Here is a 23,350-nt window from a genome sequence, read left to right as displayed (position 1 = left end):
TCTTGCATTACCAATCAACAACACTTAACTCTTTATGCCATCTTGTCTATTGCTTAATGTACTAAGCAAATTCTATTATCTGCGGGATCTTAAGCAACGAGAGAATAATGGAGTCAAGCTTATCATGTGTGTAAAGGTATACTACATTTGTTTCATTTACATGCATTTGATTTAGAGTTATATTGGCATTATCGATTTTCTTGTGCATTTTAGTCCCGTGGTTGGAATCTTAATAAGTTTAGAATAGATTTACATTTCAATATGCACAAGTAGACAACCTCATTTTTCTCAATTTATTTTAGATTTTTTATGAAATAAAGTTTGAGTGTTTATTCCACACTAAATTTTCTCTTTAGATAATCTTACACCAACATTTTAGATAATATCTATATGAATATTAAAAGAAAAGTGAAATTAAGAAATTACATTTTTACATGTTATTTTATTTTCTTTTTAATACTTTTAATTGTTCCAAAAAATCTAATTTATCTTTCATCTTCCAATTTTAACATTATTACTTGTATCAATAAGAACATGAGACCTATTCAAAAATCATAAAAAATATTAATATAAATTCTTTACAAAATCTTAAAAAGTAAAAATAATAATAACAAATTTTTAAAAATGACTTAAAATATTTATTTTAAAGTTCCAAAATTTTCCACCAAAAGCCATTTTAAGAAAGCATTTTGTTGTATAATAGTCAAACCACCCAATTGTATGAGCAAAATACTTTGCATCTTGAATACATAGTAGGTAGGGGGCAAGTAATCATGGGGAGATTTTCCTATCAACTTTATGTAGAATAGTGGGGGGTCCAATTTCATAGCTTGTTTGGACGATGTTCATGAATTATGGATGACCCTTTGAATTCCTTACGCTTCTAAATCATTATCTTCTCTCTTTTGACTAGATTGGACCCTTCCCCTATCATAGGTTGGTCCAGTTATCATTTCCATATGCTTTCACTTGTGTTTCCTTAATAAAAATCATTATAAAAAGAGGTGAAATGGGTCAAGGAGACTCTGACAAGAACAACAAATTGATAATCCAATATAGTAAGCCATGCATAGATTTAGAACAATATCCATTTTACTCTCTAAACATGGGTTGTGATGGCAACAAAACACGTGTATGGAATGGAAAAAGAGGTAACAAAAATATGCAAAAACACTGTCAATGGCTTCTCCTGTTCCTCAACCCAACAACATATAGTAAACTTTCATTATTATTATCATTAATAATGTCGTTTAGAATAATAGACATAGACAGTCTCTATGCTTGGCCGCACAGGCGACAAATAATAGAGGGCGTGCCAAAGCATTAAAAATGAAGTTGCACACGCTTTGCTGAGTTCTTCATTATTACATTGTTATAAAAATGAAATGTTGCGTGCAAACGAGATGAGTATCACCCCTCGTGGACAAACACGTACACGTTTTTATCATGAAATCACGATAACGAGTGAAGGAGAAAGAAAAAGAGACAATCCTTTCAATTATAATAATATACATTCAATTTGATTATGTATTTTTTATTATGTATTTTTTAGTATTAATGTTTCAAATCTCATTATCATGATGTTCGAGAGTAAAGGAAAGAAGATCTACGACTTATGATTTTCTTCACTTCTTGTTTCTGGAATTGATTGTGTAAGAATTTTCTCATCAACGTTTCGGATCACACTCTGTGATCTATTATCAGAATGAAAGAGAGAAAGCAAAAAGAGATTTAATAATGATGCATCACAAAGTGTGAGCCGAAAAGTTTATAAGAAAAATTCTTACACAATCAATTCCAAAAGCAGATAGAAATTCTTGTGGATTGTGAAAACTTACTACTTTGATCTTCTTTCAATTTCTCTCTTGCATCTTGAAGATAGTTCGTATAGTGTGATTCGAAATGATGATGCTATCTGTATCAATATTTCCGATTACCTATCAAGATCCATCATGATGATGCACTAGAGCAAAGGAAAGAAGATCCATCATCATGAAATCAGGGTAACGAGTCTCAATTATAATAATATACATTATTTGATTGTGTAATGTTTTGAACTATGGTACATCTATTATCATGATGTAAGAGAGCAAAGGGAAGAAGTTTGACCATTGATTATCTTCTTTCACTTGTTCTCTCACATCTTAAAAATAGATAGTGTACTGTGATTTGAGACAATGATATTATGTACATCAATATTTCAGATTACGTACCATGATCTATCATCATGATGCATGAAAGTAAATGATCGAAGATCCATCCTCTTGTTTCTTTTGCTCTCTTGCATCTTGACGATGGATCATATAGTGCCATCCATCATCTTCTTCGGCACTCTCTCTCCTATATCTTGATAATAGATAGTGTAATGTGATTCAAAACAATGAAGTTAAACAAATGTTACATAATCAATTCCAAAGAAAAAGAAAAGTATATTGATATGAATGGTGAAAATCTGAGAGCATTAAATGTGGGTATGACATGTTAATGCTAATGATATGGCATTCATGGTAATGGTGCTCACGTATTTGTGGCGGCTTGCATGCGGTGGAAATGGATACACGACGAGAAGAGTTCTTGGGAATACAAATCTTTTTAAAACTTTATATAAAATTTTGTCCAAGGGAAAGTAAGAATAGGTGAATGGTGGGTGGTGGGTTTGGATTGGTTTGCATTTTGCAGGATACCCCTTTTTTCTCTCCAATCTTCCTGAGTTTATGAAATGCTGTCCATTGTGTTTGAAAGGACGTTTTTCCGTCTCTTTTCTTCCATATAATGTGAGAGTGGCAGACGGGAGTTTACAACTTTGTCAGGGGGGCGATTGTAAATGTAGGCCCATTAATATGTTTTTGCTTCCCAATACAATATTATCATCGAACAAGATGCTTTTGACCCGCGGTTCTCTCTTTTGTCTTCGATTACCTTAACGTTCTACTTCTTCATTTCTTCCCTTGGCCTTCAATGGCCGCTTCATAGTACAGAAATGGAGGATTTCAAGCTTGGATTTTTGATGGGTTTTCAGTGGTGAGGAAGTTTTGTTGAGTTGTGTTGAGTGGAGAGATGGGAGGTGTGAATAATTGCTGGTTAGGGTTTTCTCTCTCACCTAATCTGTCGGTGGATTTGCAGGAGTCCACTCAATCTCAATCAGCTTCTAGCAATAGCAATAGCATGAGTATGAGTATGGTGCACAGTAATAATAATCATAATCATAACGCTGCCATGGCCTTTGCCAGAGATAGCTGCTATGAAGTTGTTTCTTCTTCTCATAATGTTGAGAGCCCTGAAATCACCACGCTTCGATCTGATGGCTCCCTCTTCATCCTAGACCGCTCACAACCTCAAGGTAATGGTCTTTTTGGATTACCCACTTCTTGTTTTCGTTTTTCTAGGTTTGATTGTGTTTTTTTTATATTTCTAATGTTTTGAATCAAGGATTTATTACCAGGGAGTGAAAGCATGGTAGAAGCGAAATGAAAGATCTATTACCAGGGAATGAAAACTTGGTGGAAGTGAAATGAGAGTCTCGAGATAGGAGAGTATAAAGATTGAAGGCTAGGATTGTGTTGTATGATTCGAAATGTTGAAGTGAAATGACAGTACAAAAGATTCAAGATTAGGATTGTGTATTATGATTAAGATGTTGATGAAGATTAGGATTGTGTAGTATGATTCTAAGATGTTGATGATCAGGTAAGTGAAATGAGAGTACAAGAGATTCAAGATTAGGATGAACTGTGTAGTATGATTATAAATATCGATGATGAGAAAAGTGAATCAAGATTAGAAAGGATTATGTAGTATGATTTGGAATATTGATGACCAGAAGATTCACACACAAAAGTGTTGTAAAACTATGATCAAAGGAAGTGTGAAACTACTATGAGAGATTGATAAAGGTAAAGTGAGAGTATATAGAAGAATCGGGGTTAAAACTATGTAGTGTGTTCAGATATTATCACATACAATAGATCAGAAGTGCTGTAAAACTATCATTTGGGCCAGTGTAGAACTATTATCAGTAATAAAATCGTGATAAAGATGAAGTGAGAGTATAAACCAGAAGTGTTGCAAAACTATCATTAGGGGAAGTGTAGAACTATGATCAGTAATGAAGGCATGATAAAGATGAAGTGAGAGCATGTAGCAGATGCAATAAATCAGAACTATTGTAAAATTATCATTAGAGTAAGTGTAAAACTATTATCAGAGAATGAAAGCATGATAAGGTGAAGTGAAAGTATAGCAGACTTTGGATTAAAATTATGTGGTTTGATCATATGTGTAAAACTAACATTTTGAACTGTTTGAAACAAATAGGACTACCTAGATATTTAGGTCTTAAATCCATCTTTTGCATGGATTTTGCATGCAGGACTGAATGGTTTTGCAAGGAGGTGAAGCTCACGTAGGTTTAATATGACGTAGCCAAGATACATGCGAGAGACTTGTACTGTCGACGAAATTGTTCTCTGTCTGTGCACCGACAGTAGCAATGTGGATTTTGTTTATCTCATTCGCTTTAGGCATAAGCAACAACTTGTACTGAAGTCTAGTACGTAGACAAGATTCCATTTTGAGTTGGAATTCCCTTTTTCTAGTCGGTATGTAACATGTTTCCAGTATGCCCATGAAATAATGAGAGGAAGGGACTTTTTTGCCGTACTGGGTCAGGGTAGGACTCTCGGACAATGCATGGTGAAGTCCATAGGATATGTATTGTGTCCAGATTCGATAGCGAAGCTTCTATGAGAGCACTTTAATATATGGCAAGATGGGTATATAGAAGTAGAAAGTAAGGTTGGTTTTTTTCGGGTAGTATCTTATCTGATTTTATGAAATGGCTGATCTAGGGTTTATTTTGGCAGAATGGCAGACGAGGAGCATGGTAGCTGGATCGGAATTGCAGTCACAGCATTTGATCAATGCTGATCTTTCCATGCTGGTCGGCGGCCGCAACGAACATCACCATCACAGCAATCATCATGAAGGCCCAAAACTGGAGGATTTTCTGGGCGGTGCATCTCTGGGTGGAGATCAGCAGTACTCTGAGAGCAGGAATGAAACAAGGCAGACTTCAATGGAAAATATGTACGGCGCTGCCACACAGTCGTTTAATGTGGGCGAGGGGATGAAGATGATGCTTGCGGATTCAGGCCGCCTCTTCGGCAACTTTGACATGGCAGATTCGGAACTGTCGGCAACTGATGACAGTAAGCCCCATTCCAACATGACTTTTCACAATGACTCTTCAACCCACAAATTAAACAAGAGTGAGGAAGATGAGCCGCCGCCGCTTGGTGCCCTCGGCGGCAGCGGCGACTATGTGCCCACCTCCACCAATTACCATCATCATGTCTTTCCTGACTGCAGCCTCCAGCTTCCACAGGCATCTGTTCTCCACACAAACAGCAGCAGTAATACTAATAACAGTAGTGGTATTAATGGGCTCTCTATGATCAAGACCTGGTTGACGAATCAGCCTTGCTCGGCTGAGAGTAAGATGAAGATGTCTGGTTTTGGGGCTGGTGGCGCCACCACCACAGCGGGCGAGGGTAAAGAGGGTTTCAATGCACTGCAGTCTTTGTCACTGTCGATGAGCCCCACTTCTCAGTCGACCACTTCCATGGCCATTGTTCCTCTCCCTTCATCAGATGATGCTGTTCTTGATAGTTCTGAGAGCAAGAAGCGAGCTTTGGTGCTTTCAGAAAAACCCACTTCTTTAGAGCCTGCTAACAGAAAATCCATCGACACTTTTGGCCAGCGTACTTCTATCTATCGTGGTGTCACCAGGTACTTTCTATCTATCGTGGTGTCACCAGGTACTTACTTGGTCTTTAGTGGGGGATCTCCTGACATGCTGTTTAGCTAGTGTGGATCTTCTAACATGCTAGATAGTTAGTATGTAAAATCTTTTCAATTTGATCTGGAACATACATCATGTCAAAGCTATCAGATTTTCACAATTTATAGAAATAATATTTTTGTTTTTTTGTTTCTGAATTTGATTGTGTGAAATTTTATAATATCAATGTTTTGAGCTGCACTGCAATTTTCAACTCTTTTGCATCTTGCATCTTGATGGTGAATCATGGAATGTGATTTGACGTTGGCACAATCGAATTCACTAACAAAAGCATTAATATACCATGTTATTTAGTTTTTAATTAACAGGTAGAGTTGGTTTTGCTATGATCAGGCATAGGTGGACTGGACGATACGAGGCTCACTTGTGGGACAACAGTTGCAGACGAGAAGGCCAAACGCGTAAAGGTAGACAAGGTAAGATATATATACACATTCGTTTGCCCCATGTTGAATTCTTGATATGTATTGCTTGTTTTCAATCCATATTCCACGACAGTATACTGATCTAATGTATTTGTGTGTGTCTTTACTGTGGATGGCTTCGATCGGTACTTTTCAGTCTATTTGGGTAAGTATTGAAAAAGCAAAGATCATTCGCTATCTCTTCTGAAATTTTGTTTGCTCCGATGAAGAAAATATTTATACTCTCCTATCTCAAATCTTTTATACTTTCATTTCACAATGGCCTGCTAAGTGCAACTACACACCACTCTTTCATGCTTAGCATATTCATTCAACAAATGACCCAGTTTTACAAATATTCAAAAAAGTAGGGCCTAGAACTCATCATATTCCTTCCCTCGCATACTAGAGATTGTTTTGAACAAGTGAATAATCAGTGGGTGAATTGATCTATAACAGAATTAGAGTCGATATGTTTGAGTTGGAGTTTTGTACAACTGCTGTGCAATGTGCAATTGTTTTTTCAATGTATTTTCTTTGGTTTGTGGTCTATGTAACTGATAAAATTAGGCTCATGATGATGTAGGTGGGTATGATAAGGAAGAGAAGGCAGCTCGAGCATATGATCTTGCTGCTCTCAAGTATTGGGGTCCCACTACCACCACCAATTTTCCTGTAAGATATAATTATATCATCATATCATGCACTTGATATCCAGTTGGATTACACTCTAGAGTCTGATTTATAGACAATGGATGGATTTCAATGCATCTTGCAGATAAGCAATTATGAAAAGGAGCTAGAAGAAATGAAACACATGACGAGGCAAGAATATGTTGCATCTCTGAGAAGGTAGGCACGCTGCCCATGTTTTGTACTGATAAAAGTTTGTGAGTAAAACCCCATTTCAAAGTCATGTGGATCCCTTAGAAAATCTTTCTGTTTTCTTATTGCAGAAAGAGCAGCGGCTTCTCTAGAGGTGCATCTATGTATCGAGGAGTTACAAGGTATACTCTATATTCAATATGAATTTTTTTTGGAATAGTTGACTAGTTTGGCATTAGAAGGCACTTATTTACCTGTGTGCAAGTCATCCCAAAAACACATTCTTGGAAAATCAGGAAATTAGATTATTTCAAATATGCAATCTTCTCCCTTAAAAATCTTCTTATACTAGTGCTTGGTTGCATTGTAGGCATCATCAACATGGAAGGTGGCAGGCGAGAATTGGAAGAGTTGCAGGAAACAAAGACCTCTACTTGGGCACGTTCAGTATGTCATTGAAGTCCTGACTACTCTCCATAACTACCACATATAATACAGTCTGATAAATATCTGATCATGTTTTCCTTCAAAATCAAATTGATATTAATATAGATCTAGTCATGTTTTGTTCAGTGGACCCAAAGTCATTAAATGAATCTTACATCTATCTGATCACCATTTTTACAACATTACAAATTATAGGTACACAAGAAGAGGCAGCAGAAGCTTATGACATTGCTGCCATCAAGTTCAGAGGTCTGAATGCAGTAACAAACTTTGATATGACCAGATATGATGTGAAAAGCATACTCGCCAGCAGCACCTTACCTGTTGGAGGGCATGTGAAACGAATAAAGGAAGCTGAGCCATCTGATTTAAGTGTAGATGCTCGTGGCCACCATGATGAAGACAGCACCTTGAGCTCCTATGCAGCAATCAGTTACAATAATGCAGCATCTAAGCAAGAATGGCCCGTCATTGCTGCATTCCAAAACCAACAAGCCCGGGCATGGTGCAAGCAAGAACAAGGCACACAAAGTCAGCATGATCTCCAAGTACAATTGCAATCATTTTACAACCAAAAGTTCTACCAGCCCCACTTTGCAAATGCCACCGTTTTGCACAATCTAATGAGCTTGGAGTCCCCCTCTCCTGTAGATAACACCAACAATAACAGCACAAGCTCCACTTCAGCACTTTATAGCAACATTTCAAGTAATAATCAGATGCTACCCAATGGGCTTGTCATGGCCAGTGCTCCCACCAGTCAATCTGGTGCAGCAGTGACATTGGTGTCTGAGAACAACCAGATTATAAGACCTCCCTTTGGTCAAAATGAGCATGCGAATCTTAAGGCGTATGAAAACATGGGTATGTATGGGATTGGCGACCCCTATGCGAGAGGTCTGTATTACTTGCCGCAACAACAACAACAACAACAACAACCCTCATCAGGTAACGTGAAGGCTACTTATGACCCAAATGCGGCCTCAGCAACAGCAGTAGGAGTAGCAGGAGTAGGAGGAGGAGGATATAACAACTGGATCGCACCAGCTGGCACACAACAAGCCTTGGCACCTAGGCCTAACATCACAGTTTGCCATGCACCCATTTTTAGCATATGGAATGACCCATGAAACCAAACTGTGAATACAATGCTCTTGAAACCTTAACCCTTCATTTTGCCCATCTCTGAAAGGGATTAAGACCTCTCCTCTCTATCTCTCCTTCTTCTTTGGTTCATTCATGAAGGCTTCAGCTGCAATTTATCTAACATTTTGGCCGAAAATTTGAAGTGAATTTTGTGACTATTTCATCACTTCTGTTACGTGGGAGATGGACAGCACCATCTCGTGTAACTTTTTGTAAATCGGGGTTAATTATACTGCATTTTCTTTCTCAAGTTGGGTTGAGAAACCTGATCACTGATCTGACCTAACTAACACGATTTTAGTTAAACTGCTGTAAAATCAATGATTCTAACTTACAGGCATTGATTCCAACGATTCTTCTTAATTTGCTTTATACATATAATCTCTATTCTCCAAATCAAGCTCTCTCATTTGAATCATTACCAACTTGTTTTTTCTTTTTTCATTTTTCCTTCTTACTAACTTGTGAAAATGGTTTTTCTTTGCTTGCCAGTTCCGTATTTTACCAGTTTCATATGAGCATTTAAATCAAATTAAAGTCATAAATCTCAAGTTTCTTGAACAACATCAGGATCAAAGTTTCAAAACAACATTGGGATAAAAGAATGTTTGTTCTCATTGGTTCACTGCAATTTTACTCATTGAAAGTATTTAATTTCCTTATTCCTCTGCTTTACTTATATTAAGCTATGCAGTGCTTCAACTATTTCTAAGCGCTCATTCCAATATTGTGCAACCCGCTTCGAATGGCCTTTAAACAAAAGTTTTTTTAAATCTCCTGTGAAATATAAACGACCAGACGGTCTACATGCACTTCAAGCCCTGTGGAATGAATCTGCACTATGCACTTTGAAATGTTAAACTTACGTAATTTAGTGAATCCTCTATATGGTGTTTTCTGACATGGATGAGAAGTAATATAGAAAATGGAAAGTACTTTAAAGAACTTGGAATTTCATAGGAAATCTAGAAATAATGTGGAGAATTGCATTATTTAGAGAACTTTTTCTAAATGTATTTATTCAATTAATATAATAAATTAGCTATTCAAAAATATATATGAAGAAAGATATTTTTACTTTTGTTCATGTTGTTCTCACGTTTTCATTTTTCTGTTTTATTTTATTATATTGAGATGTAGATGGAGGTGTTAAACTTAGATCATGAGATATATATAGTTACAAATGTCATATCTTGTAATTTTATTATGGTCAATGTTCAAGTCAATTTTGTAAGTATATAAATTATGTAGTCTCTTTGTATCAATGTAAATGAAATGGTAAGTGGTGTTTGATCTTCAAATAGTATGCCTAAGTAATTATCGAAATCATTTATAACATATATCAACTAGTGGTGCACTTCCACATTTGCAGATTACTCCTTAAACATTTCCATTTAGAAGATCATATTCTATTCAAAGATAGAAAATAAAATATTATTCTTGTACATAACAATTAATAACTCTATATTAGATTCATCAGTCTTTCCACCTAATAATTGCTTCCCCATTACCCACTTTTATTACAATCCTACATGCAATTGGATACTTCAATTTTTTGTGGTAATTAAATAAATATTATTATCAGTTTTTCTATTGGTTATTGTGTCATGTCAACATTCTTCCTTGATATTTGTAAATTTCAATCATCAATAGTCACATTTTTATGCTATATATTGGATGTTGTAACTATATTTTGTACAAATACTAGAAGTTAAAAAGGTCTTGAAATGTTTTTCCTTCCAAAACTTGATGGGTTACGCAAAATAGGAAAAAAACACAATTCCATTATTTATACATGGTCGATAATATTGATTTAGGAAAAATATCAAATTTATATTTCACAAAGTAATGGTCTTTATCATTGTTGAATTGAAGTTACATTGTTATATATGGTGAGATTGATTATGTATAACAACCCTCTTTAAGATGGTATCATTTTTTTTAATCTTAGTTTGTGATTATTATTATTATATTTAGCCTAGGGGTATCCTTGCAACTTATCCTAATGCCCAACTTGGTCTTACAAATACCAAGTTGGGGCTAGAAATGGGTGAGCTATGATGAGACTAATACCTTGGAGATGCAAGCAATCTTCTACAAACCATGTGCATCAAATTAATCAAAGACTCAAAGTTGAAATTGAAACTAATGGGGAGAAAATACATAGCTCAATCCTACTTTGATACTTCTCTAAGCTTAGTATTTGATTATTATTTTAGATAACAAATCAAAACATAAATTGAGAAAAAGTATATGAGAATTATATTACAAATTTTTCGGAATTCTGAGCACATGTTGGTTATAAGATAATATATATTATTTTTTAGATTTGATGATGCACGAGCATCCTAGGTGTAGGGGTAATCTTGCTATCTTAGTGTAGAGTTGTTACTTCTACAAGCTTACTATATTTAGTAAGTTGGTCATTTGAGCTCAGAAAGTTCTAGTTTCTTCCTTGGAGGTTCATTTTAAATATATTAGTTTGCAAGTAAATGTTGATTGCGAAATCAAAGCCTATGTTTGAAGTAATTGACTTTTTAAAATTGGTAGCAAGGTATAGAAACTATGAACTCAACTTTAAAGGTTTTAGATGTTGTAAAAAGGGGGCCAAACCTCATTTGACTATAGCTTGCACATGTCAACGATTGTAGAGAACTTCATAGAGCTTCCCAAATGGGTTTATAATAGCCAATCAGAGCAATTGACAAAGAGTTATGGCCTTGGAAGTTGCACCACTTGAAATGGGTGAAAATGGAATTCCTTCAAAATTTCTTTTGAATTCTAAAAGTTGTTGGGGCCTACTCTAATGTAGTAAAATATGAATAAAAATGTTTTAGGTTTGGTTAGTCTTAAATTTTAGGGTTTAAATTTCTAGGATGTTCTTGGTTAGTTAAAATTGCCTATATAAAGAAGTCCCATAGGGTTGTTTAGGATAGTTCAAGAGATGCATATGGTGGTTTTGGCTTATAGGAAATTGTAAGGAAAATTCTCGTGTGTCTTTGCATGTTATATTTCTAAATTTATAATTTTATACTTTTGGAGATAAGAGGAAGCTAGTTTTTTAATTGTTGCAACGTGTTGTTATCTCTCTATATCTATTCTATATTTGTATTATTAAGAAGATCACCCTTCATCATTTGAGCTACTCACTTTATTTATCTAATTAATTTACACCTCTTAATTTAACTAGAAAGATTTTTTCCCTCTTAATTTATCAAATATTAAGTTACTAACTATAATAATAATTATACAATGTTAGTAATTATAAAATAAATTCTAAAAGTCATAGCAAACCTTGCCAAGCCTTTCTTTAATACTATTAATTTTAAGTTCTTATTATTTTTTTTAGTTTTAGAATTATTAAAAATTATAATAGAACATAGACATGCTTTTTTAAATAAGTCTTTCAATGAGCCAATAGTGGTGGATATAGTTGACCCTATTTTTATCTATAGAATTTTTTAAAATTTCAAATGAAAATAAACTAATAATTTGTTGTCAGACAAGATAACTATGTTGAATATCAACCATGAGGGTATCATCTTTAAAATTTGATAAATAACATATGAATATATCTATAGTGATTTTAAGATGACTCAATAACAATTTTTAAGATGGCTCCAAATAGTAAATTAAAGTTAAAGATATGTAAAGGTTTAAATTAGTAAATAAATGGTAAGGTTTTGTGATCATAATTTTTCCATTTACATTTATATAAAATAATTTATTTATAATTATTCAAATATTCATTTAAAATATCGTAATAGAACAAATATAATAGTTCAAAATTAAAATCAATGTTTATATTTTCTATTCATTTATGCTTAATTGAGTTTATTTGTCATGCATATATTATTTATCTTTAAAAAGGAAACATAAATGTGATACATGATTAATATGTCTTGTATTTGTTTGATAGATAACATGTTTGTATTTTTTACTTGGTAAGATTGTGTAATAAAATATGTTTCATGATCAATTTTGTGTAAAAATAAATTAGAATCTAAGTTATATTATGTGGAAGATCTTACAAAAAAATTCTTATCAATACATAATCTATTAATATAAGTTATTATATATTTCATATATTTTCCTTCAAGATATTCCATATAAATTTGTATATACATTGTGGATAAAATGTCATTGCATTCACACTTTTCTTTTTTTAGAAATTATTCATTTATTTAGAAATTGTACTACTTTTTGAATCAAAATATAAAAGAACCATAATAGTTGATATAGTTTAGGGAGACATGGTAATGAGAAAAGTGTTAATTCAAATTTACAAATAATTATATACCTCATTGTAATTCATATGAATACATTTAAAATAATAGAGTTGATTTATTTAACATTATAGAACAAGTTTTTACTCTATCTTAAACCCTTGACTAATTTTTCCACATTTATTTTCTTTATCAAGATACTTAAGAATAACAAGAACATTACATTGATATGTTATATAACAATTAATCTTAATATTTGATTGCAAATAAATGTTAAACCTACTTATAGACACATGAAGACTTAAACCTTAATACTATATCAAGTGTTAGGGAAGCCATCATCATTCTCATGCCACTTCACTATTTTAGATATTAAAGAGTAAAAATCATCTCACTTGTCTTGATTAATTAACTTATATATAAAATGCTATGTTCTTTTATAATATATATTATATTAAAATGATTTATATTAAAAGATAGAAAATATTAATATTAAAATAAATTTAATTTATAATACAATTTGAATTGTTTACAATGTCTAAATAATAAAAGTAATTTTGATTACAAATCAAGATAAATTTAAAATACATATATAAAGTAATATTCTAAAATTTAATTTGTACTTATAATTTGTATTAGTAAAATATAGATATGTTTTTTTTTTCAAAAAGTAGAATAATAAACATATTTGTTTCATAACAAGAAATTTAATTCTATTTGAATAAAATATATAGAAGTAGAACATCTTAAATACACTAAATGTACTAGATAAAAACTATAAAAAATGCATTTTTCAACTTATTATATATATATATATATATATATATATATATATATATATATATATATATATTCTACTTTATAATATATGTGGACATTAAGAAATTATTCTAATAGTTTACAACAATAGAAAAACCTTTAAACCAAAACATCAAATAAAATTAGAATAAATTTTATTCTCAAATTTTATAAATATAAAACAAAGATGATATAATGAATTTAATATTCTATAGTATAATTAATATTCAATATATAATGATCAATTCTATATATATATAAAATCAGTAAGAGGTTGAAGCCAAGATTATGTGTTGTGTTTTTTTTTTAAAATTATTTATCAAGTACGAGTAGATTTGAATCCAGGACCTCTTTGATAAGAGGCTCACAATTTATCATTGTGTTGTAGGCTCTTATCTGATGAATTCAATATTCTATGATACGATGAATAGTAGAAATTTGATTCTTGAACTTCTAATAAAACATTAAGAGTAAATAGTTATGATGATGAATAACAAGTTTATCATGTTTTGGAATTATTTCAAGCATCTAGAAGAATTTTGAGAATTTGGTTGAATAAAAAAATGAGAGTAGTTTTATTTTTAAAAAAAACATGAAATAATATATATACTAATCAATTGAAAAAAAAATATTATATTTGCATAATTTAATACATTAGTCAATTTAAAACATACTTTAAATTGACATAAATAATAAGAATGACAATTTTAAAATAATTATACATTTCTTATATTTACATAAAAATGTATCTAATGACATACTATTCTTACATATTAAAATTAATTTTAAAAAATAGAAAATATTATAATTATATAAAATCAAAACCCTAACAATAAAATCATTAGATTGAAAATTTTATTAAACTAGACGAATCAAAGTCATAAAAATTATAGTTGATAAATAAATTTATAAAACATTTACATGTCTTTATAAAAAAATTATAAGTAGGCTTTATATTCTTATACTATGTTATATTAAAATAATCTATATTTTTTCATAAATAACACTAATATATAAAATATTATTTTAATACATAATAATTATTTATAATAGAAATATAAATACCTTATTTAAAAAAATGTTATGTGCTTATAAAAATCTTCATAAAACATTGAGATCTAACTAAAACTTAAATAAATTCATATAAATATTATTAATGATATGAGACAACATAAAAATGTGTAAATATGAATTAGTTCTTTAGAAAATCCCTCATACTCATTATTTTGGTTTGATTCCAAGTATATAAATTGAAATATTTTGAAACCTTGATTTGAGTATTTCCTTATGTAAGGATTATAAAAACACACAATATTTAGATTTAGTTGAGTAGGAATAATTCTTAAATATATTTTAGAAGTTTGAGGAAGAAAACATGAGTACTTATGTAATAACAAGTTTGTATATGGTAAAGTACATAAAATAAATAACATTAAAAAATTATGCTCATGTGGGTGTCAATGATGTTGTGATATTGTTTATATTAATAGATTAAAGTCTCTATAGACTTTAAACAATATTAAAACACATTATAAGAGGAGAATAAATTTTTTTTTAATCCAAATATTAAAGCAAGGGTAGTTCAATTTTTGGATCTTTCCTGATGTCTACTCAGTACTAACTGCTCTTCCTAAACTCTTGTCAAAAGTAGTAAATTTATCGACAATAGACTCAAAACTTCAAAAATATTTCCATTGTGCATTTATTGAATTGTTGAGACATCATGATAGAGATAAAAGTACATCACTTAATTTTCTACATACAAAATATTTGGCTCGTATAGGTTGGATATTGTGTTATAAGTCAATGTGACTAGAGTAAATGAAAGATTGTCTCTTACAAATTATGTGCATACAATCTAATGTTATTGTGTGTACTAAGTCCATGACATACACAATAAAATTATTTTTGAAATTACATCACCTCTCCAATTCACAAAATTGATGTTTGTAGGGTTTTAAGGATAATTTAGGTATGGGATTTACAAAATTAGAATTGATAGAGAGCTTAATTATGTGAAGTGATAGTAGTAGTAATAGACAAGACAAATATTAGAATCTTTTATTTACATAATTCAATATAATATTCAATTTAAAATATACTAAACAAAATTATATTTAGTATTTAGATTGACATACATAATTAGATTAACTATTTTAAAATAATTGTTTATATCTTATACTAAGATAAAAAGTGTTCTTAATAACATAACATTCTTACACATTCAAATGAATTGAAAATGAAATTATAAAAAATAACCTATGAAATAAATCTCTAACAATTAAAAAAATCATAAGACTTTATAAACTATGGAATTAGATGAATCAAAACATGATTTTTAAAATATTTGAAAGGAAAAATTATATATGATAAATCAATTTATAAAATATATACCCATTTTTATATTTTTATATTCTATATTATATTAAAGTAATTTATGTATTCCGATAGAAAACACTAACATATCAAATATTATTTGAATATATAATAATTGTTTATAAAAGAACTCTCCATAAAATCTTGAGATGAGAAAGCACTAAAACTTAAACAAATCTGATATATACAACATTCATTATTTTATGATATCAGATAACATAAAAATATGTACATATGAAATAGTTTTTAATTAAATCTCTCATACTCATTGTCTGTTTTGAACTGATTGCAAGTCTCTCTCTATATATCCTTGGTATGACTATATCTTATGCAAGCATTATAAAAACACAAAATATTTAGACATGGGAGAGTTAGAGAGGAAATGTATGTAAAACGTTGTGGGCTTGTTGGTAGGGACTGTGCTAGACAAAGGAGGAGCATGGGTCAAAAGCATATTTTATTGTAGTGGGAAACACACTTTTAATGGGCCTACAATGCTTCCCAAACATAAGAGGAAAGCACCATGTCAAACACCCCATGAAGAGGACAGAGATCAGGATTTCACAAACTCCGGGAAAAATGGGTGCATTCCACCTATTCTTCATCTTCAGAATCCAATGCTTCTTTTCAAAATTGTTTATTTTGTGAGACTCCCAAGGGAAGAATCAACCAACAAGCGCCCAGCACAAATCTCATTTTAAATTTCTTCCACCGTTTCTGATGCCAATGTGTTTCTTTTCTCATTTTGAGAATATATCACAAAATGTACGTGTTTATGTCTTCTTTGTGCCATTGCAATTGGTCACTATCATTTTGTACTATACTTTCACTGTCTCCATCACACTGAGCTTAATCAGATATCTTCATAAGGTAGAAATGGGATTCTTAGAAGCCCATTATTAAAATGGAAATATTGTTGACATTAAATATTAGCAGTCATTTTATTCTCTATAGAAGGCTAAGATAATACCAATATTTTGTGTTATTACTGTTGTTAGAATGTACTGCTAGAGTTACGTATATTTGGTGGACGTGTGAACATGCAACTGCTCATCATTGGGACCGTGAATGGCGCCGACGGTATGCGGCTGCATGAGTTCAACGTCTTATCCTTTGCGCCGACAATTTTCCTAATCTATCTAAATTAATCTCCAAGTTGACGGCTTCATAAGTTATTTTGAAAGATCACTAGAAATGGTATACATTCATACCAGAAGAAGCGATTCTGAAAATGTTCAAAGATTATTTAAGAATGTTTTTCATTAACTGCAAGCAGATTTGTTATCAGATAACATTGTTTGTTTCTAGATTTTATTTAGTATAAATTTTTTAACTGTTTTCTTTTTGGATTCTTTTTATCTTGGTGATGGTTCACTCACTGTAATCTTAAATATCAAATTCAAATATGTATACACAATCAAATCTATATATACTTTTATGATGATCATAATTAATAAGAGAGAATCTCCATCCGAATGTAGATTTTGTTTTTGTACTGTATCTGATTTGGCAAACAAATTGAAAGAATATTTTTAATTGTGGTTTTTGATTGTTTATTGAGTGTTTAATCTGATTAATATTGAAATTTTTCATGCATTCAATAAAGAGGTCAATTATATACCCTTGATCGCATAACCTTTTTCATCTCTTGACTGCATACTGACTTAAACATCACATAGTAACAACAAACTACAAACTGACTTTAATGATTGTGAAACCTATTTGTAAGATCTACAAAGTAAGAATAATTTAACAATAATATTCCAAATATTATGTAATATAGAATGCATATTAGAATTAGAAATGAGCAAAGAAACTAGATCAAATGGTAAACAAAGAAGACGAATACAAGAACACAATATTAATCATGGTTCATCATAACTGTGGTTACATCCACACACCAGTAGGGAATCACTATATTATTGTTTAAGCCATCCACAGTTACATAGGTTGCATATAGTCATTATATAGAGTTCTACGAATACGAAGAATCAAAAAAAGAAAGAACAGTCATATGATCATTGAACTTCGTATTCCAACAATGTATAATCTTCCATGATGAAGAGAGTCTAATAAGAGAAGAGAATCTGTTTTCTTCCTTTTACTTCATTTTAAAATGGATCACACAATCTCTTTAAATGTCTACATAAATCATATGTACATAGCTATTATAACATGCCATACTCTTATGCTTCCATATAAAACAGTAACATAGATCAATAATTTATCATTTTACTGCATTGATCTACAATTTATTATTTTACTGACATCTTATGCTTGTCCTAATAATTTGACTGTTCTAAAGCACCTTTCTATCATAGTTTTTCGCTCCCGCGGTCACTGATTTATAATTATAGTCAAAGTTGAAAGCTGCATTATATGTAAAACATAATAGTAACCGTACACTAATAATAATAAAAGGTTCTTGAATTTCAAAAAATTAAAGTTGTTTTTCCATTCTATTGTGAATGTGGGAAATAGCAAGTTCGAAAGAGACCTTGTATGCTGTTATAATGAAAAGATCCTACAACTTATATATTTGTTTAATTAGCGAAATTCTCTTTTTTACTTACACTTTAATTTTTCTTTTTTTAGATATAAATTGTTAGATGTTGGGAAATTTGTAAAGAGTTGAATAAAAGTTTGTAAATATTTTTCTTTGATGAAAAAGTAGAATCAGATTATATATAAAACATTTATTCTAATAAAAAGAAATTCACATCTATTAAAAATTAATAATCTTTATACAATTATTATCATAGAATAATAAGGTGAAGTTCTTTTATATGATGTTAATACTTTGTGATTTATCTTTTGTTACTAATGTTTCACAAGGTAATTGTTATGTTCTTAGTTATATACGAAAACTACATTCTAAATACATAAAATATATAATTAGTAGTTCAAGTATATCAAATACATAAAACATGTATTGCTAATACACTATTCTCGCTATCTTTGTTTCCTTTCTTCATTTAAAAATTATTCACTTATTTTTTGGGGGCAAACTCTATTATGACAAACAAATAATCAAATAGAGTTATAGACTATTCTTAGACTATTCAAAAAACAAGTATGTTGAGATGAAAGAAGGCGGACAACTTAAACATCACACGCTAAGGCTTCATTTCTAGGCTAAAAGTGTTAAATAGTCAAAGTTGACTTATTTTTCCAAGTCTAATTTTTCAATTAGTGTGCAATGTTTAAGGGTTGCCGAAAAAGACTCTTTTTTGAAATGGATTTCATAATAGTATTTCCCATAATCAATAAAATAAATTTCCAAGAATTTTGAATCATTATCATTTATTCATATTCTTAGAGAGAGAACTAAAGTGCCACCAAATGAACCTTTAAAAATTGGGCTAATTTGGGTCGATATTGAGAAGGCTCCGTACACTCATTTTCCTTTATCTTATATTAAATTAAGAATAGTAGTTCTTGTGCAAGGCCGCAGCGGTCGCGGGTTCCAATCCCGTGAGTGGCAGACCGTCGGTCAAATCTGTCTCCACGGTCAACTATTCCAGCTCCTTTATTATATAATAATAATTAGGGGACGCTTCACATATTATAAGATTTGTCCATCTAGGGCCTGGCAAAACTCCTGGAAGCCTGGGCGGGACCCACGAAGGTGACAAAAACATGATTGGTCCGTGTCCTCCTTTTCTTTATATTAATATTGTTTATTTAGTGTGTTTCGGTGGTGATGCTTCCCTTATGGGGTGCATATCTCTCGCCCCCCTCATACCCTACCTTGTTTGGAATATTCAAGTCTCTTTACCCCTACAATTGGGTACCAAAGTTGTAAGAAAAAATGTACACCATGTATATTTAGGTTTTGTTTAATGAGTAGTGGTGAAATTAGGTGGTATGTGATATTGGGATTGCAATTCAATTGTGTGGTATTTTATTTAAATTTATTGATATATTTTATGAGTAATAAATAGTTTTTAAGAATGCTTAGTATTCAATGTATATTTATATGGCATTCACAACAATAAAGCATTAGGTTCTTTTTAGGAGGTCACCCATTCCAATATTGATCTAATTCAAGTGCGCTTAATCACAAAGTTTCCATCAAAGTTAACTTGCTACCTCATTCACAAAACCTTCTACAAGTGTTGTGCCTTATGAACCATTCATCATAGAGTCCCCTTAGCTCATCAATTATTTTTTATAATGAAGGCAGGGAGAGTGCCCTAAACCCAAAGAACCAATACAAAAAGATAGCACTGCCCTAGGCCATTACAACCAAGTGATAGGCTAAAGCATCAGATATCAACCAAGCAACCTAAACCTTCAACAAAATTTATCGAAACCACAGGCAATTGAGCTAACCAAACACCATTATGATTTATCACAGTATAATCAAAAGGAAATTTACTGTACGACAAAATCATAAAACTAAGCCTATTAAGCATAGAACTTAAACTTAAATCTAATCGATCAAAAAATAAAATCATAATGTTTAGCTAGCATTGGTCATTGTTGTAACATTTATCATACTTTAGCTCATCAATTGTTAATCCATTTGCTAAATCTCCTATTAGGCAGTATGTTTATATCATCTTGTTTAGTTTTGTGGATATTTTACTAAGAATGTTTTAATATAATAGTCTATAAATAAATAGTATATTTCTGTATTAGGTATAATTTGAAGTTCAATTTCTATTTGTTATCATTTTCTTTTATTTTTTGTATTAATTTTTATATATCTATTATCTATTGATATGCATCTAATTTCTTGATCAAATTTGGTGCTTATGTTTTTTACAATATCATTATGTTAGTCTTGATGCATTCTTTAGGTCATATTCAATGTTTTCTCCTTTAATGCAAGTTTCATGATTATGGATTCGCCTTAGTTAATTTTATTTTTATATATTTATGAGTCATCTTAATTGCTTGCATCTTCCTTTCATGTTTTGGTGCATAGCTTTGTGCAAAGGTGTCTCCTCATGGCTTGTAATGACCTATTATTAATTGTTACTACTTGTAATCAACATCAAAATTCCCATGTTTGTAATTTCCATCACAATGCTAGTATGTTTCAATGAATTATCTTCACTAGCATTGTTTGTGATGATCCTTTTGATACTGAGGTTTTTTTTCATAGTTTGTGGTGGTCTTACTTGTTATTTTATACATGGGTAAGTGCACTAATTTGTGGTGTACAAAAGGTGTCACTTTTTTTTAACATATGCAAAGCATAGCGCAATTGTGTTACTCTTTGGATAGCTTGAGCCTTAGGCTAATCAAATTCAAAACATAGCACAATCATATTCTTAAAAAAACCTAAAAACTAAAACCCATGACAATTTTCTCATTCTCAACATTCCAAACTTCTTTTTCTCCTATTTCGTTGCTTCCAATATTGCACATGCACAATAGGCTTCTATTTTCTTGGTCAATTTGCTTCAAAAATGCCTCCACGGTAGTGCCAATCAAAATTTGGTAGAAGAAGTAAATTTTTTTACTATTGTCTTTTATAAAATTCAAATTATTTTTAGTTTTCAATCAATTTTAATTTATTTTTTATTAGGTTTTTATAATAGGATTTTTTATTTGTCAGGTAATGTGATGTCAAACCCTCCACCTAATCCTCCACTAATGCAATACAAGGAAAATGTATCCCTAATAGAGATGACTAGACCCCCAACAAGTACAAAACAACATAAGCATGCAAGATATAATTGCAAGAAAACCACTTTATTATCAACAGATCTTCAATTACATCAAATGCTTCCCATACATTCCACTGATTCATAAGGCAACTCACATGATTAAAATATACTATATGCCATGTTGTAAGGCCTTCCTGGTTATGAGCAATTACATTCAAAAATTATAGAACAAATTTTTCTATCCCAAGCTTTTGCTAAGTATCTGCTTGATCGCCACTTCCTTCCTATCCTCTAGGACTCAAGAAAAATACGTATATAGCCATTAGGACACACATGTCAGCTTTGAGTTCACAATCTCCAATAATAGGAAATGTGCATTAAATTATAGGACTGGCCCACAATGAATTAATGACTAAATACATAATACATGAGATAACATTATGTGACCTAAAATATAGGCCCACACATTAACCAAATGCCTAGATCCAAGAGTGTGTAAGCTAAATCTTAAATGTAGAACCTTGTCGCATTAAATACCATACATCGTATAAGGAACAACATAGGAAATCAACATCTAGAAGATGAAGCATAACTTCTTCCAGTTGTCACATGAGATTAAGCCCACTTAGGATAATGATCCATGATATGTCCATAATAAGAAGCCAAGCTCACAAAATTTGGAAATAAAAACAATTTTTTTCCATATCAAACTATGAGACAGGTAATAGTAAAACAGAAACAAAAAATATCTTTTTGGTTGATGCAAGATTGCCAACAACCCAAGGATACTCCTACATTAGACACCCAAGGTGAATCTAAAAATATGTCCCATAAGGACTTATGAACATCTAAAAGAACTCAGAACATATATACCATGCTCATTCCTAATCCACAAATCCTCTTCACTAATCAACATAGAAGTCTATCCAAACTTATGACTACTGCAACCATGTCAACATAAATCTCTAATCTTCTACTGCTACTACTAGGATCAACTGAATCATGTACCTATTGCATTCCTTCATCTAATTAGGAAATTTATTTCTTTTACCATTTCTCTTAATCACAAGATTAGGTAAGTTCAAGTTAGATTGTCCTTAATCAATAGGAACCTCATCACAAGTTCTGTTGTCTTCAAACTGAAATTCTTAAAAACATTTAAGTTCTTTTCTTTGTTAACTTCTTCATCCTTCAAATGATTCAAAACAAATTTCTTACCATTATTCCCAACTGCAACACTATTCTTTCTACAATCATGTATAGCTCCTCTATCGAATTGCCAAGGTCTACCAAGTAAAACATGATAGGCACTCATGTCTATTACATCACATAAAACTTCATCCTTAAAAGTTCCAAAACTAAATTTAATAAGACACTATTCTCTAACTTGCACCCAATGATCATCTTGAAGCCAACTAATACTATAAGGAGTATGATTTTTCAATCTTTGCAAACCAAGTTTCTTAACCATTTCTTCATAAACAAGATTATCAATACTAAATCCATCCCTAATAACTTAACAACATTTATCTCTAGACTTACAAATAGTCTGTACAATAGGTTCCTTCTTTGTATAGGTTCAACATTGTGCTTAGCCAACATGATTCTACTCATCAAAAGAGATTCTCTAACTTCTAGTGAAGCCAA

The 23,350-nt window shown here is 31.3% G+C and overlaps 1 protein-coding gene across 1 annotated transcript; it reads left to right on the top strand.

Moving 5' to 3' along the window:
* Positions 1 to 2,920: 2,920 nt before the first annotated feature.
* Positions 2,921 to 8,932, top strand: LOC149550825 (uncharacterized). The gene is made up of 9 exons (XM_089786390.1): positions 2,921 to 3,340; positions 4,863 to 5,787; positions 6,194 to 6,276; positions 6,422 to 6,430; positions 6,851 to 6,939; positions 7,043 to 7,116; positions 7,221 to 7,271; positions 7,460 to 7,536; positions 7,732 to 8,932. Exons 1-9 carry the CDS (start codon positions 3,058 to 3,060, stop codon positions 8,664 to 8,666), a joined length of 2,526 nt encoding a protein of 841 aa, XP_089642516.1. The 5' UTR covers positions 2,921 to 3,057; the 3' UTR covers positions 8,667 to 8,932.
* The last annotated feature ends 14,418 nt before the right edge of the window (positions 8,933 to 23,350 follow it).

The sequence above is a fragment of the Cupressus sempervirens genome, chromosome 6 (genome assembly GCF_028749045.1).
Source record: "Cupressus sempervirens isolate cs-2001-9-10 chromosome 6, ASM2874904v1, whole genome shotgun sequence".
Classification (NCBI taxonomy): domain Eukaryota; kingdom Viridiplantae; phylum Streptophyta; class Pinopsida; order Cupressales; family Cupressaceae; genus Cupressus; species Cupressus sempervirens.
This window is presented reverse-complemented; position numbering and strand designations above follow the sequence as displayed.